At 43.3% G+C, this 18,416-nt stretch overlaps 1 protein-coding gene across 3 annotated transcripts in view; it reads left to right on the top strand.

The window, feature by feature from the left end:
* Window positions 1-17,984, top strand: part of ATRX (ATRX chromatin remodeler) — a 171,534-nt gene extending 153,550 nt beyond the window's left edge. For all 3 annotated transcript variants that reach the window (XM_083159237.1, XM_083159236.1, XM_083159238.1), the window contains 5 exons: window positions 10,096-10,245; window positions 11,724-11,858; window positions 12,302-12,397; window positions 12,480-12,608; window positions 15,019-17,984. In XM_083159237.1, coding sequence (XP_083015363.1) covers window positions 10,096-10,245; window positions 11,724-11,858; window positions 12,302-12,397; window positions 12,480-12,608; window positions 15,019-15,297 — 789 coding nt within the window. In that variant the 3' untranslated portion in view covers window positions 15,298-17,984. The remainder of the gene's footprint in view (window positions 1-10,095; window positions 10,246-11,723; window positions 11,859-12,301; window positions 12,398-12,479; window positions 12,609-15,018) is intronic.
* The last annotated feature ends 432 nt before the right edge of the window (window positions 17,985-18,416 follow it).

Genomic DNA, 18,416 nt, shown 5'->3' on the forward strand with positions numbered 1-18,416 from the left:
TAAAATCCAAATTAATCTTTTAATACTGTCAGCAGTGATTTTAAAGCCTACATTTCTCATCTCTTGCTTTTACTATTTAATCAAATGGTGTGTCCATTTTTGTTTTATATTATAGCCAGCAAACATACTGATTTATATAATGTATAGGTTGTAGCTTTAGTGTCATGTAATGTATAATTCCAGAGTAGGCTATGTCATATACGGTATGGGTCATCAACCACTATAGGTCAACAGTCACTAGGTAGACACATGAAATAGGTTGACATGGGTGTTAGGTTGAACCTTTGTCAACATGGACATCATATAAATGTACTGCTCTCGCCAGGCTTTGGGCACCATGCCTCACTACGCTTGCACACAATTATATTCTCACTCTATGCCCACGGATAATAAAATATGAAAAACCACCTTGCCGACCTCTTTCATTGCCGCCTTAGTGACTGTCAACTTACAGTAGTCTACCTAATGTCCTAATGCTTGTAGACCTAGTGACCCCTATCCCGTCATATACATAGTTGTGTTACTAGGTTTTCATAGATACCCTCGATACTCAATGCTGAATATGTCCTTTTCCATATTAGGCACATTTCAGTAGTAGTAGTAGTAGTAGTAGTAGTAGTTAAAAGATGCAGGTCAGCAGGTATCCTATCCCCTGTGCTTCCATCCTGTCCTGGTATACATCTACTTGTATCATCTGTTTTGCAGCTATTTTTGTGGGGTAGTTGCCTGGAAATATTGCATGGCCTGAATGAGCAGCATCAGCTTGCATGGCACTGTCCTCCTGTCCGCCCACCCGCCGCGCTCACCTGTCCCGCCGCTGGGCCGGGTGAGTGCAGCTCACCCGTCCCAGCTCCTGCGGCCATGCTCTCCCTGTACCTGCGCAGTCCAGGTGAGCATCAATTAGCGACCAAATCCAACATCTGGATTTGGCTGTTGCGTTGAATAATGGATGACGGATCCATTCCGTCAAAAGAATTTCGGAATGGATCCGACATCCATTGAATATACCCCATAGTCCAGTGGTTCCCAAACTTTTTGAATCACGGCACCCTGTAGTATCGGAATATTTTTCACGGCACCCCTAGACCAAAAGTTGGTTACTAATTTCAGGAAAAATATTTAAAAAGTTGTGATTTAAATGTTTTCCTTAGGTGCACTTATGTGGTGAGAAACATGATTCACTTCTGTTTACCCACAAATGCTCAATTGGTAAGAAAAGCCACTGCACTTCCAATGAGTAAAATGGTACATACATCTATCACATTTTTTCACGTCGAAGGCAAGCATGCTTCAGAAATGTATTGCACGATGAAGCAAAATCCTGGCAGGGTTGATAACAATGTGCGTCTGCCTGGGCAGTGGGAAGTACTTGATGGTTTTGCGTCCCGGAATATGGCGCACCGTGCGAGACACTACGTACACCACCTTCATCATGCTTTCCTTCTGTGCAAAGAAATTGGATAACAGCTCTTTGGGCTGATCTGGAGGAATCCATCATGCATCCAACCTTGCAAAACCTCTTTCCAGGAATGAAGATATTAAGGCGAAGGTGTTCACTACACATGCGCAACTGGGACAAATGCATTAAACACACTAACCCACTGCGATTATATACAGCACCGCTACAGCAAAAGTCTCCTTTTCATTTGGACACACCTTAAACTTTACAGTAAAAAGATTATATGGTGGTCTCCCTTGTTGATCAGGATAACCACCACACAGTGTGTAAGTATGGCATAGAAATAGTGACACACCCAAATTACCCCCCCCCCCCCCCCCCCTATTTTATTTTTCCATTTACCCTCTGTCCCCCAAATACGTCTCTGTACATTTTCCACCCCCCAAACTGCATTTTTTTTCGTATTGTTTTACGAATGACGATGATGATCTATTGAAAGAGACTGGTGTCTTTAACTAATATACTATTCAGAAGTAACAATATAGGATAAGCCACGCTGTTTAACAAGCAAGGGTTAATAGATGAGTGCTAAACCTGGCTCCCCGCCCTAGTGTTGGCAGATTATATATGACAGGTTTTATAATTGTAAATTGGCAGCTTATCACCAATCCCAGAAATGTAATAAAAATGCAGCTTTGAAATATTAGCTTTAGATTTTTTCTTCTAAAGGTTATTCCGCCAAGGCAGTGTTGTGTAATGCAGATCAGAGAAGCTGATAGCAATACCCCAGTTTTTAATTTGGGTTTATACTTACTAAGCTGCATGATATTATTTTCCTGTGCTTTCTGGACAGGAAGCTGGAGCAGCTGCAGCCTCCTTATTCTCTTTATATACCAACTTCACCGACACAACTTACACGGTTATAGCCCCATTAGCTGGAAACAAAGCAAACTTAAGGAGCTAAGTGTTTATATATATATATATATATATATATATATATATATATATATATATATATATATATATATATATATATATATATATATATATATATATATATATATAGAGTTTTTTGAAAGGAGGGCACTCACCAATTCGCAGAAAAATTCTTTTATTCAGTTCATTAAAATATTGAACTCAAACAGTTGTCATCAACGTTTCGGTCCGCATTTCAGACCTTCGTCAGGACAGACATCAGGGCAACAAGAGATCTTACTCCAAAAGAGGTCTCTGTTGGAGTAAGATCTCTTGTTGCCCTGATGTCTGTCCTGACGAAGGTCTGAAATGCGGACCGAAACGTTGATGACAACTGTTTGAGTTCAATATTTTAATGAACTGAATAAAAGAATTTTTCTGCGAATTGGTGAGTGCCCTCCTTTCAAAAAACTCTATTTGATGGTCTTGTGCCTTGGAGTGAGCACAACTGTGATGATCCTATGAATTGTGTGCGGATTCCAAAAATATATATATATATATATATATATATATATATATATATGCAATAAGATCGCACTCCATACAAAAAATATTCAACCGCTGGGGTGACGTCCAGAACTTTCCTTACAAGAAACAAAGTCCATGTATATAAAGACCAAAAAGACACACTCTCCAGACTGTTTGATGCAAAATAAAAAGCTGTGTATTTGTATTCACATAAACATCAAATGTAAAAAGAAGGGTACTCAACGTTAGCGTTTCAGTCCATAAACGACCTTCCTCAGGAGTTAGACAACAAGGGCATCCATTTGGGGTGAAGCACAGCGTGGACCACACAGCAGGTTCCTACAGCTGTAGGAAGGTCCTTTATGGACTGAAACGCTAACGTTGAGTACCCTTCTTTTTACATTTGATGTTTATGTGAATACAAATACACAGCTTTTTATTTTGCATCAAACAGTCTGGAGAGTGTGTCTTTTTGGTCTTTATATACATGGACTTTGTTTCTTGTAAGGAAAGTTCTGGACGTCACCCCAGCGGTTGAATATTTTTTGTATGGAGTGCGATCTTATTGCATATATATATATATATATATATATATATATATATATATATATATATATATATATATAATGTCCGAAAAACCCAACCGCGCCTCACAGAGAGAAGGCAGCAACTCTGAGGGGCCCCCTGTTAGACAGGACCCAAAGGTTTAGAGATAGAGAAAATGGGGTATCAGAGTGCGCCAGTTCATTTGCATATACAACAGTATTATTGAACAGACAGTATAATAGTCAGAAGCAGAATCATAAAATTTTTTATTCAGGAATCTTCCAAGAGATGATACAGGCCCAACGCGTTTCGTCAACAGCTTGACTTCATCGGGCATTGGAAGCAGAGCAGTACAAAGCAATTTCACACTATAGAGTTGTCATTGTTTAATTAAAAAACAACGGAAGTTTTCATGCGAAAGACAAAACTGGAAATGGTTTACACAATAGGGATCAGCAACAGTGATATAGCATGGTATAATCGCAATCCAATGGTATCCAAAGTTAAATCGCAATTTCAGGGGGAAGGTAAATAACCCCAATAAACAGTTATAGCAGAGCAGACCGGAAGTGAACTCCTGAGATCCAAATGCTGAATATATATATACAAGCTTCTGAGACTGCTACTTTTTTTGCTTATGCAATACACAGAAAGTCCTTTTACCTGACCTGAACTGATCGTGTCCTTTTATGCATTCATCTTTAAAAGTGTGTGCTTTTAACAATGTGAACTGCAGCAGAAAGCAGAAAATGTATGAGCTGGTCTGTGGCATTTAAAAGAGGGGCCTTGAGGTGATCAATACGATGTTTGGACCCTCTCCAGTAGAATGTTACAGCAGCCACAGATGTACTGACAGCTAGTTGGCAACATGCTCTTCTATTGTAATAAGCTTGTTCTGTGTGATGCATGTATTGTTCTGGCCTGGGACAGTGGCTGTGCTATGACTCCAGGAGTTATTACAAAGTGTTTGGCTCTTTGTGGTGCCAAGTGTGTCTCGGGTGCTTTTATGGGTGGTCCAGAAACCACTGAAACATCATGAGCTTTTCATCCTGGTCACCAAAGAAAACTTGTCAAGGTGTAGTTTCACAGTTTAATTGCCACCGTCAGCGTAGCGTCCCTTTCAGAATCCGCGTAGTTCCCGCAGCCCGCGTCAGTCAGAAGTAGCGTAGTCAGTCAGAAGTAGTGTGCGCTCGCCACACTATATAATGTCAACTCCACACCGATGTGGATAGTGGGGGTATGAAAAGGTCAGGAGGGCGCATAAGGTGTCTCCCTCGCAGGGCTCGCCACGCTTCGGGCTGCCGTGGATAGTGGGGGTTTCAAATGGAGGCATTTGCCAGTATGTAACATGGAGCACTGACAAATGCCTCCTTCATTGTGCATGAGACGCACTTGCGTCCACACCCCCTCTTTGGACAGGATGCATGCGTGCTACAGAACCCATAACCCTGTCAATATAGCTACTCGGACGCAGGAGAGTCTCATTACTGGAGCATCTGAGATGCTCCTGCGTCTCAAACAGATGGTGCGCCTTTCCGCCGGCACCACCATGATCCCCTCTCCGCCAAAGAGAGGGGATCATGCTAGCGCCGGCGGTGAGAGGTGCTGACTAGGCTTGCCGGGGACAGAGATGCAGTTCCCGTCAACAGTAGGGTAGTTACTTGTGTAATTTCACGGCGGCAGCCTACGCTGAGAACGTAGCTTAGGCTCCCGCCGTGAAACTACACAAGTAAGGCAGCTGTTGGGCTACGCTGATAATGTAGCTTAGGCTGCCGCCGTGAAACTACACAAGTAAGGCAGCCGTTGGGCTACGCCATTAGCATAGCTTCAAATGTAGTGTAAGCTGCCGCCGTGAAACTACACAAGTACCGAATGTTCAAATTTTCTCTGTAAAGATTTGTGGGATATGTGTACACTATATAAATGACTTAATAAATAAAATAAATCTCAACAATTTTAGGACAAAATCCCAGGATCCCGCTGATCACTGGATTGGCCTCCCTAGTCACATGGCTTATTTTTACATGTCTTAGCATATCACAGTGCCATGCTATGTAGGCTTTCATAAGACTGCTAAGGATTGTAGCTGGAAATCCACCTTATATTAGGGACATTGATTGCAGTCTTAATGCCCTTGTGTGTGGAACCTTAGCAAGGTGTGTGCCAGGATGTTCTTTATTGTGCACGTAGAAGAAGCAAATCTAGTTCAAGTCTCACAACACAAATAAATCCATACTAGACAGTATGCTGTAGCTCACAGACTATGCCTAGGTTGACATGCACAAGGTCAACACAACCAAATGGTTCCCCATTGGATTCCGTGTGGTGTGCATGGTGAAGTATGAAAAGTAAGAAATAATTGAATAAAATCATGTTGACCTTTTTCGACCTACTGTATTCTGCCTATCTGCCAATGTGACGATATGTATTATTTATGTTTATTTTAAACCACACACACACACACGTCTGCAGTTTCCCATTGACCAAGTTTATACCGCCTTTACTCTGTGTTTTGACAGTGTACTATTCTCCTGTTAGAGGTCAGTAATTACAAGTGGGAGGGGGCCCCTCTGTCTACATTGACCCCGGGCCCCCCGGCCCTGGTCCTAGACATGGTCTTTTAGTCCTCTGGATACCAGTGGCACAGCACTGTTTTCCTCAAAGTAACGTGTGTCTCTCAATAATCTATACTGGGTAATGTTACAGATGAAGAGTGCCCTGAATTCAGTTCGGTTGTCACCTGTCACAGTATTCGGTCCTTCTGGTTGGCTCGATCTGTTGCACTATTACATATAGTAGTTCAGGTGCTTTAGAGTTAGGAATGTGGGAGAATTTGTTTGTACCGTGATCACAACCTGTTAAGGAAGGTTATTGTACTTTAGATCTACAATGTCTAGGCGTACAGTCATATGGTTGATCTCTAATGGTCGACAGTAAAAAGGTCAACAGGATCCAAAGGTTGGCATGCAAAAGGTCGAAATGAGTTTTTCATGTTTTTTTTTTTGTGCAAGTCGTAATTTACACCGTCTAAGTGTACCGCGTCTCCTCGCATGGCTCGCCAGGCCACTGTTGGACCACTTTTATATAATCCCTCCACGCCATAGTGACCTGTCGGCTAAAAATTTCATTAAAAAAAACCCTGCACATTGACCTTTTTCACCCTGTCGACCAATAGTGGTCAACCTTATGACTGTCGACCTAGAGTCAATCTATGACTCAGGATAACGCTCGGCAAATCTCCAGATTTTTGTTTGTCATATGTACATGGTTACCTGGGCATTACAGATAGACAGGAAATTAGGAAAGTGCTCCATTCTTTGTGGGAAATGCTGTTCCTTGGCCTGACAGTCCTTTCAAAATAGTTTGGTAGAGGGAATGAAAGTTCTCTGTGCTGTAAGGAACCCTAAGGGTCCAAGACATTGAACTCTCCATTGTCTGTACATGCATTTACAACCCCTGATAAGAGCCAGGTGAAAATGCTATAGGCCCCCACACACTAGAACGATTTTTTATATCGGCCGATTTTTACCGATAATCTGCAATAACCGGACGATTATTGCAGATTCTCGATAAAATCGGTCGGAAATCGGACAATGGGCCAAAAAATCGTTCTAGTGTGTGGGGGCCTTTATGATGTACTTTTCTGGTTTCTTCTCTGCCTTTATGTGAGCAGATAAAATGGATTATTTGCCCTGTCCTGGGCTAAAGCAACTGAGCTGGACCTTATTCATTGCTTACAATTTTATATGGGCAGTGGTAATGCAGCATTTTCCTCAATGGAATTCTGGTCCAGGGTTCAAAAATAGCCGGTAATTTCAAAGAAAAAAGGATTGAGGTAATATAAGCAATTTCTGATGAAACATGGATGTCACTAAAACATTGATTGCTTAGGCCGCATGGGGGTGAGCTCAGATACCATTCATGGCTTTTTCACAACATTCTAACTGCAGCTCTCCTACTTTGACCCCACTGATATAAGCGAGACCTCCCTAGTATACAAGAAGGTGGATACATATACAGCAGTTTAATTCACTTTTTCTGTTGTAACATAGAACACCCTCACAGTCTGTTTTTAGAAAGTATTTTTAAACTTGAAGATCCCACAAATTATTAGTTGTATCGGTACTTGTTTCCTAGCACGGCCACAACGATCATAATCGCGGTCATCGGGGGTAAAATCGGGGCCATCGCGGGCATCGCATGCGCAAAAAAATCGGGTGCGATGGGCCAGACGCGATGCCCGCGATTTCCCCATAGAGAACAATGTTAAATGCCTCAATTTACCCGCGATGACCACGATTTCCCATAGGAAACAATGTGAAATGGCTCAATTTACCCAAATTATCATAGGAACAATGGTAAATGGGCCAAAAACACCCCTGAACATTGAAATGTCCCCCCAAAAGTAGTTTACGCCACCACGTGATCCACGTGAACCCGAAGCGTGGCGAGCGCAGCGAGCCCGCGAGGGGCGGCAGTACGCGTCCTCCGACCTTTTCATACCCCTACTATCCACTAGGGCGTGGAGTGAGAATAGAATAGTGTGGCGAGCCACCGAGCCCGAAGCGTGGCGAGCCCCGCGAGGGGACGCGGATACCTGTGAAGCCCGCGAAGGGACGCGTTTACCTGTGAAGGTATCCGCGTCCCCTCGCGGGGCTCGCTGCGCTCGCCACACTATTCTATTCTCACTCCACGCCCTAGTGGATAGTGGGGGTATGAAAAGGTCGGAGAACGCGTACCGCCGCCCCTCGCGGACTCGCGCTCGCAACGCTTCGGGTTCGCGTTCATCGCGGGGTGGCGTGAACTACTTTTGGGGGGACATTTCACTGGTCAGGGGGGTTTTTTGGGCTTTCTGGCCCATTTACCATTCTTCCCTATGATGATTTGGGTAAATTGACCCATTTAACATTGTTTCCTATGGGAAATCGGGGTCATCGCGGGTAAATTGAGGCATTTAACATTGTTCCCTATGGGGAAATCGCGGCCATCGCGGGTGGACCATTTCAGCATTTTTAGGCGCGCACGACGCGACCGACCCGATTTTTCACTGTTTTCAATGCATTTCAATGGAAAAATCGGGGGCATCGCGTCGGTCGCGTCGCAGGCCACTAAAATTACCCCCGATGGCCAAGATTTGTGGCCGTGCTAGGAAACAAGTACCGTTGTATCTATATATTTTAATAAAAGGTAATTATTTTGAAGAAAACTCAAAGTTTCAGAAGAAATAAAGTTTTTGGCTTCTTTTGCTTTTGGAATTTGTGTTTGAAAAAGGTGTATGGCGTACTATAATCACACCCTCAGTGATAACTAAAGTATTGATTACTGAACGCATCATTATCTGGGTACATATCCAAGATGCCAGTATTGCAGCTTTTAGTAATGTGTCTCTGTGTGTGGTACGGTTATCAATTGTGAGACGTATACACTGCTTAACCAGTGATTGCTAACCTTGACACTCCAGCTGTTGTTGAACTACACATCTCAGAATGCCCTGTATCAGTTTTAGCATGGCCAAATAGTAAAACTGATGCTGGGATGTGTAGTTCAACAACAGCTGGGGGAGTGTCAAGTTTAGCCATCACTGGTTTAGATCAGGGGTGTCAAACTCAAATTCATCGGGGGCCGCATCAGCAGTTAGGTCACCCTCAAAGGGCCGGTTGTATCTGTAGGTCCCCCTGTATAATTATATTGCCATGACACCACAGGCTGCTCCCCCTGTATAATATAAAATGAATGCCATGACACCACAGGCTGCTCCCCCTGTATAATAATAATGCCATGACACCACAGACTGCTCCCCCTGTATAATATAATAAAAGTAATGCCATAACACATAAATGATTATACAGGAGGAGCAGCCTGTGGTGTCATGGCATTATTATTATTATACACGGGGACACCTCAGGAAACAGCAAATATATATATTTTTGTTATTGTGAGTGTGATCCTCATCCTCACTTACTGTTTCTCCGTCTGTCCTGCAGCTGCTGCGGCTTCCAGCTTTTCTTCACTGCTTGCTGCGGCCACACTGTCCCTGACTCCCGGTCCAGCTTCCCTGCCTGCTCCTACTTCTCTACAGACGCATGGGCGGGCAGCGTCATCGTCATGATGTCCCCACCCAGTGTCTGTCACTGCCGGGCATCAGAGGGAACAGGCGGCCGGGCCCTCCTCCACGTAGCCGTGGAGGCCGGCGGCCATGTTTCTGTAGCCGCATACATATGTGCCTACAGGAACATGGCCGCCGACAGTGGAGGAACAGGTAAGGCGGCCGTGGACGCGGCCCGCAGCACTCCTGTTTTAGACACACTGCCCCTGCGTGCTATCTCCTCGCGCGGGCCACATGATGAGGTCTGGCGGGCCGGATTTGGCCCGCGGGCCTTGTGTTTGACACCCGTGGTTTAAATGGTGGTGGTTGGTTTTATGAAAGTTAACCTTCTCTGATTTAAATGTTCTAGTTTCTAATCCCCTTTCCATTAACCATTTTCTTCTGCAACAATTTAAGATCAAATAAATGAGGATAGTGATTAATTTATTTTATGTTCCTTTTGGTTAGGTAATTAACAGAGGAATATACTTTTAGTATGGTCATTCCAATACTGATGTATGTATGCAGCATACTTGTCTATTCAAAAGTTTGAGGTCCAGTTTGTTTGGTTTGAGTGCGCTTGGTGTTACAGCCTGTGTGTTCTGTGTCCTCCCCTACTCAGGACACTGTGCTTGCAGAGCTGCTGCAGATCAGAAAGGAGCAAATAGTGACCTATCACGAGCATGACTCTCTACTGGACCACAAGGAGGAAGAGGCTCTAACTGAGGAGGATAGGAAGGCTGCGTGGGATGAATATGAAGCCGAAAAGAAGGTTAGCCCACCTCCTGTGAAATGCAGATAGTTTTTCGATCCTATATAGAAATGTCTTTCTGCCTTTTCCTTTATGGCTCTATGTTCAAATCAACTTTGAATTGCAGATCGCTGTTTTGTAGCCATGTCCTAGATAACTCCAGGGACCAGATTCCTTATCCATGTTTCCTGTACAATTGTTCTTCACTTTTTATCTTTTAATACCGTTTACATGGATTTACATAATCAGTTGAAACGGGGATAATTTATTAATTCATAAAGTAAAAACTTGTGTGGCATACTAGTTGTACATAATTCAAAAATATCCCCTCGCCTCTTCTGAACATTGGTCCAGGTATATGTATATCCATGGATGACCACAGGTGACTTAATTAGTACCTTAGTCAGTATGTCTAAACCATTTGTGCTGAGCCCATTGATATGCTTGAAACCTGGCTATTAGGGTGCCAGCCCCTATGCACTGCAGTCGGCACTAACTGCGCATGCGCAGCTCCCCTATCGGCCATCTCCGAATGACTAGTCGGTGGGCAACTCTCCATACCGCCAACTCCTGTGCCCTGCAGTCAACACTAACTGCACATGCACAGCTCCCCTATCGGCCATCTCAGAATGACAGCAGTCCGTGGGCTACTCTCTGTACTGCCAGCCCCTGTGCCCTGCAGTCAACACTAACTGCACATGCGCAGCCCCCCCCCCCCCCCCCCCCCCCCCGCCCCGCCCGCATCGGCCATCTCAGAATAATAGTAGTCGGTGGGGTACTCAATACCGCCAGCCCCTGTGTCCTGCAGTCAGCACTAACTGCGCATGCGCAGCCCCCCCAATCGGCCATCTCAGAATGGCAGTAGTCTGTTGGCTACTCTCCATACCACCAGCTCCTGTGCCCTGCAGTCAGCACTAACTGCGCATGTGCGGCTCCCCCATCGGCCATCTCAGAATGACAGTAGTCCGTGGGCTACTCTCAGTACAACCAGCACCTGTGCCCTGCAGTCAGCACTATTTGCGCATGCGCAGCCCCCCTATCGGCCATCTCAGAATGGCAGTAGTCCGTGGGCTACTCTCCATACCACCAGCTCCTGTGCCCTGCAGTCAGCACTAACTGCGCATGTGCGGCTCCCCCATCGGCCATCTCAGAATGACAGTAGTCCGTGGGCTACTCTCTGTACCGCCAGCCCCTGTGCCCTGCAGTCAGCACTAACTGCACACAGATACACCATTAGGATCCCACCCAGATCACATTGAATATGCATTCCATAATAAATGGGCCCCTATATCCACAAGGAAATTTGTAAAAACATTCTGCAGTCAATGTAAATATACATATGATAACCTAAAATAAATCACTATTTAAACGTGGAACTTTATCCCAGTTCACTTTTTTTTTTTTTTTTTACTGGTTGGACTTTTGTTTTTTATTTTCCTTCAAACCTGCTTTTCTTTAACGGTCAGAATTTATATTTAAAACTGTCTTTTTACTTTAAGGGTTTGACCAATCGTTTGAACATGGCAGCTGCAGCTGGGATCAATTACAACCAAATCAATTTCAACAATGCTCAATCATCTTATATGCCCTTAAACTTAGGAGCATTGTCTTCCCTGACTAACAGGCAACTGGAGGTAAGTAATAGAATCCAAAAGGTCCCATGTGTACAGAGTGTTAGGCTTAACATGAACAATTCCTCTGAATTGCAAGATTACGTTCAGTGTGATCCTTAGAGAGTGGCCCAGAAGCCACATAATGTCTCTTCTGACAACTCTGTATGCTTCGCTTTGTAATCCTATTACACATACTGCTTGTAGCAGGGAACAGGTTTCATACGCATAGCCTTCCAGTGTTTTACTGGAGCACTTAATCAAGTGGCAACAGTGATATACCGTATAGCTGTGCTAGTGTGCTACTAGTAGCAGGCTCAACCTCCTACCAAAAACTGGCCATATGTATGTGTATATATGAATGTGGTTTTTTTTTTTTGGTTTTTTTTTGCTTACCTTTGTAGAACTTAAGTATGTATTATATTTTGCCATGTTCCATTTTTCATTTATTCCTGTCCTCCCTCAAGGATCTGATTAACCAGGGCAGAGAGAAAGTGGTGGAAGCTACGAATAGCATAGCGTCTGCGAGGATCCATCCTCTGGAGGACATCATTTCATCAGTGGTATGTGAATTTGGTGTCATGTCTGTCTTTTGACTTAACATACTACGCCCCTCTGATCATCCTGTAATTTGTGTTCCCCCAGTGGAAGGAAAATCCAACCTTGACAGAATCCCAAGTTCAGGCTCTGTCTCTAAGCAGACAATCAAGCCAAGAGTTGGAAATCAAGAGACGGGAGGCCGTTTATAATGACGTTCTGGCCAAGCAGCAGATGGTAACTATTTTACCTTTACCTCATGGATAAATGACTGTGACTTGCAGCATCTTTTTATGTGTAGAGATGAGTCGCCTGTACTATGTATGTCAGGTTTGCAGGGTAATGAGATTTTTTTGCCTTCCTTTTTTAAACCATTCCACAAATATAAAAGTTAGAATCCGCAACTCAGTGGTAGTTAAAGTGCTGGCGCGTCCGACCTTTTCAGCCACTGTCTATTACACAACTTGCATCATTGACTGTCCGTGTGTTATTTTGGGATGGGTGTCAGAAGCACAAAGCTGCATTTGTATTATTCTAGATGTGCCTGTGGGAAAGGTGAAGGGTTATACATGCAGTATTACATGTAGCAATAGCATTCTTACATTAATCTGGTTGTTTAGGTTGTCATTTTTACACGACCGTTTGCCACCTTTGAAAGGGTTACATTTCAGAGACACTTGTTTTGTGAGCTCTTGGTTCCTTACCAAAAAAATACATTATCCTTCCTGCGGAATCCCTTTGAATTTTTTCATGCAACTGTTTCCTGCACAGTTATTTCCAGCAACAGGCTTCACACAATTAAAAATCATTCCAGTCACCAGGTTCCAAGTTATTTGGGGCACACATTGCTGAGGACTACTTTGGCTTCCACAAGGTTCTGGCCAGATCAACTGCATTCCTGTTTAAAATGATTCCCAACCATTCATTTTTTTTCCTCTTTGCGATTTGTCAGCAATTCCAACTTCTGCATATGTTACCCCTGTCCTGGCCACATTGAAAAACTCTCCTTACAAGACGCCTGCGTGTGTCTTGTTTTACCATAGTTAAATTGAGAACAAGACAGAACTGCATGGTCCTGCCGACAGGGGATTGGGCGCTTACAGTAATTGTCCACTGGATACCAGCCTATTAGTGATGGTGATAAGTTTAATGGCTTTCCCATCTGGTGGGGTGTCCCTTACTAATTGATTTCAGAGCAGAAAGTAGTTTTTCCCTCCCACTGGACATTTGAGATGAAAACACCATGTTCTTCTGTTCAGTATAGTCCTGGGCGACTCCTTTTGTTATGCTTTTCTTTTTCTGGTTTTTGGGCAGGCTGCTTTAAACAAAGGTTGTAGTTGAAATACAGAGAACTTAAGTTTAAATATGTCGAACATGGTTTTTTAGATTTCAAATTAGATGATATAAAGTAATGCAACTTTGAACATTTCTGTGGAGCTTTCTTGGTCATCTGATTAAATCACATGCTTGGAGACCTAAAACCCCAATACACTAGAGAGATTTGGCCTGTTTTTACCAAATTCCAACGGATCGTGACACGAAATTGGGTAAAATCGGGCCAAATTGCACATGTTCAAAATCTTAATCGACCAGATGCGCAATCCCATGCACATCATGTCAGACATGCTGCACATAAGAAAAATCATATGGGCAGCCGTTAGCTGCAAACCATGGGTGCTTTTTAGCAGCCGCGATTTATCACATGCAATTTCCCTTGAACTCTTCCAGGTCCCATTTACATGTCCCCAGTCGTGCCAGTTGCAGATCCTGTCCCCAGTCGTGCCAGTTGCAGATCCTGTCCCCAGTCGTGCCAGTTGCAGATCCTGTCCCCAGTCGTGCCAGTTGCAGATCCTGTCCCCAGTTGTGCCAGTTGCAGATCCTGTCCCCAGTTGTGCCAGTTGCAGATCCTGTCCCCAGTCGTGCCAGTTGCAGATCCTGTCCCCAGTCGTGCCAGTTGCAGATCCTGTCCCCAGTCGTGCCAGTTGCAGATCCTGTCCCCAGTCGTGCCAGTTGCAGATCCTGTCCCCAGTCGTGCCAGTTGCAGATCCTGTCCCCAGTCGTGCCAGTTTCAGATCCTGTCCCCAGTCGTGCCAGTTGCTGATCCTGTCCCCAGACGTGCCAGTTGCTGATCCTGTCCCCAGACGTGCCAGTTGCAGATCCTGTCCCCAGACGTGCCAGTTGCAGATCCTGTCCCCAGACGTGCCAGTTTCAGATCCTGTCCCCAGACGTGCCAGTTTCAGATCCTGTCCCCAGTCGTGCCAGTTTCAGATCCTGTCCCCAGTCGTGCCAGTTGCAGATCCTGTCCCCAGTCGTGCCAGTTGCAGATCCTGTCCCCAGACGTGCCAGTTGCAGATCCTGTCCCCAGACGTGCCAGTTGCAGATCCTGTCCCCAGTCGTGCCAGTTGCAGATCCTGTCCCCAGACATAGAAATCTGTGGACACTTTTACTCCTCTGATACAGGAATTGGAGCTCACTTTAATAAGATCCCTTTTTCAGTTAATGGAATTGTGATTGCAGTTAGCTTACCCTCCTTTGCGTTCTGCATTGTAGTAAGATGTGTTAGTACATCAGTGATATAAATGTCACAGTGAAATGTGTGCACAGCTCCTATGAGCTTTATATCCATCTCTCTCCCCTCTTCCTGCAGTTGATCAGCTGTGTACAGCGAATCCTGATGGGCCGGAGATTACAGCAGCAATACAATGAGCAGCAGAAACAGCAACAACTTGCCTTTCAGCAGCAAGCTGCACTGAACCGCCTCATAATGCAGAAAAACCCAAACATTCTTGTGACCCAATCTAACTATCCACAGATTGATCTACAAGGAATGTATCAAGCAAGTTTGCAGAACCTTCCCATGCAAAGAGCGCCACAACTGTCAGTCAGAGGAAAGAATCCTGGACCTTCCCAAGCGAAGAAAATGTGATATTGCACTAAGACCTTTACATGGATTGTTTTAAGCAAAGATAGATCCTTTTATTTTGCCCTTTTTGTCTAGTTATTAAAGGCTTGACATACTGTATAAGAAACAAACAAACAAACAGGAAAGCGTTTTTTCTAATGCCAAACTGTACCCTCTAAAAGCTTTGCAGTATGATCAGTTTTCGATTTGTTTTGAAGTGGGGGCCACACGGAAACGTCTTGCTTCCCAATCCCAGAAGATACCTGTTTTCAGTGAAAGCACACCTTCTGTAACTACACCAGCTATTCATCCTGGCATCTGCCACACCACAAAAACAGGTCTCGAGTGCAAGACAGGATGTTCTTCAGTAGCAAATGCACTGTATATCAGCTGTACCCTTCCTGTTTAAGTTTCAAGTGGCAGTGTAGCAATTTGGGTTATACTTTAATCAATATACTGCTTTCTAAATCCAGAAGATAGCAAATTACAGCACTGGTGTCATTGCTGAACTACATTTCTAGCAATTCCTGACTAGCTATTTGCTACTTAACAAATCTCCTTTAGTTCATCAACAAGTTAGAGGGAAGGTACTGTAGTTGTCCGATCCTGATGAAGAACCACTGAACTGGATGTCTGTGGAACACCAGTTTGTCATTGTAGCATTACTTAAACACACAAGCTTTGTGAGCACATTTCTTCTGTGGCAATGCTGGGTTAGCCCCAGCTATTCAGTTTCAGATATTTCTGTTCCTAAGATGACGTGACATAATGGCTGACAATAGCCAGTAGCTACTTTTTTCGTTGATTTCGAGGTCCATTTAGCCATTTTCTGTCTCATTGTTATACATTTTTGATATTGTACCCACATCCCTGTGCCTTTGTAAATATAGTTTTTTTTTTTCTTTTTAGGCGTTTACATAATTTTTTTCTCTGGCCTAATTACTACTCAATAGGCTTTAAATTGTCTCCACTTTCCACATCATATCAGCACATTTATGGTTTTTTTTTTTTAGGTGGTCATCCCTTAAAAACGATTAACTTAAATATGATATTAAACACCTAAATACCCAAATTATCCTACTAATCTTTAAATACAATTGTTTAAAAATAAGTATTCTAGTGGTGCCATAAATTATATAACACCACGGCATAGAATATTTGCAGGATGTCTTTCCTTTTCGTTTTATTACAAACAGTTGGGAACACTGGGAAAAGTGCTCAATGCAGATAGTGTTTCTCTTCAAATCTTCATTTTGTTTTTCTTTGCATGTTTATCACCGTGGCCAGGTAAATAATATTCATTCAAAATGCCAGCTTATGGCAAAGTTTTCTTTCTGTAGGAAACCAGCGTGGTTTCCTCCCCTCCCCGAGACTTCTAAATATTGGAATCTAGCCCTCCATTCTATTTGTTATTATTGACGTTCTTAATGATGTGAGCCCCCGCAAAAAAATAATTTCTACACATTTCCACAAAAATTTATACTTGTCGTATGACCACTAACACCTGTGAAATCAGCTTGTGGCTGTATCTACTAATAAATCAACAATGGTCTGTTAGAAAGCTTGCACATTTTCTGCATCTTTTCAGTGACATGGACTGCAGATGGCCTTTTTTACGAATATTGTGGCTATTCTAATTTTCCAACATCAAGATGCCGAAAAAGATTTGGAATTTCAGTGCGTACTTCAAGGAAGCTTAAAAAAACCTGCAGATTTGCAAAGATGGCTGCAGCCAGTATGGTCTCAACTTGATACAGTTCAGAAAAACGTTATATATATATTTTGTTTAAATGTTCCATTAGTTCAAGTATTAGTAGTGAAAGTCATAACTTTAATTGCATTTGATTTGACGAATTAAAACATTTTTGAAAATGTATGCTTTATAATGGCTTTAAATGTCTCGTAATACTTTTTTGCTATGTTTTATTTTTACCTAAATGTTAAGAAGAAAAATGCAGTTGCTCCTTAACGAAGCATAAAGTGCATTTGCCTTTTGAAGCTACCACTTTGGTAAATCGGCAAAATCATCAGACTTCTTACTAACAGGACTCTCAGATATGAGAACTGCAGCAACTTTTTTTTTTTTGAAGATGGTGATGATGATGATGGACAACATTGACCAGGCGCACTACTTTGTCAGTAGACATATTAGCTGCATATACTGTCTGTGCGTTTCTTAGAGCATCGAGCTATAACCAATAAGAAGACTTCTCTTAGAAAGGTGTGGAAGGCACTTTTGTTATTTTCTAGACATTGGAACTAGCTGCACCAGCTTTAAGCACAGTTAAAATGAAGTTGCTTGTATTACAGTTTTGCCTGCTAAATTCTCCACATTTTAATGCTGTTACTTTGGATGTAAAGCGTTCTTGGCTTGATATTTGTGATATTGTACATGTATGTCTCAGTTGTATAGTAGTTTCAGTCCATTTAACCAGCTTTGGCTTCTGAAATCATACAGCTGTGGAAATTTGCCTTTTTCTCTTCCCTGCTCTTTGATTTCCATATGACCTGAAGTACTATAGAAAAGTCACTGACAGTTTTTTCTGTTTTGTTTTTGTATTATACCGAAGGACTGAGATTGTGCTTTTAATGATCGAGCATTTAAATCTGGAAATATCCTATGTGTTTTCACCATTGAAAGTGCTGTTTAGTAGTTGAAACTTTAAAAAATTATATTTAATATCTCATTTAATAAAGTGACCAAAACCGTTTCCATGCTTTGAGTGTCTATATGGATTGCACGCTACTAATCACCCTACTAATCACCCTACATGGTCTTGGTAGTTCTGTATATGCTTCACTCTTTTGATTGGGTAAATCAACTTCTTTGCTGAATGTCCACTTATACCCCTTTCACACCAGAAAATACAGGGACCAACCTGGGAATATGGCCCAGGGATCATGCCGGGGCATTCCCGGATTGGCCCCTTTTCACACCAGAAAAGTCCCTGCATTTTCTGGTGTGGGGGGGGAGGAGGAGGCAGGCGGGATGGTGGCGGAGGTGGAGAGTACTCGCCCTGGATTGCTGATCCTCAGTGCAGGCTGGGTAAAAGGTGTCGGGCACAGGTGACGCAGCTCACGGCTGCAGTGAGGGCACCGGGGAGCTGCGTCCTCTACATACACCGCCTGTCCTGTCATCTGCG

The sequence above is a fragment of the Crinia signifera genome, chromosome 9 (assembly GCF_055691185.1).
Source record: "Crinia signifera chromosome 9, ASM5569118v1, whole genome shotgun sequence".
Lineage (NCBI taxonomy): Eukaryota > Metazoa > Chordata > Amphibia > Anura > Myobatrachidae > Crinia > Crinia signifera.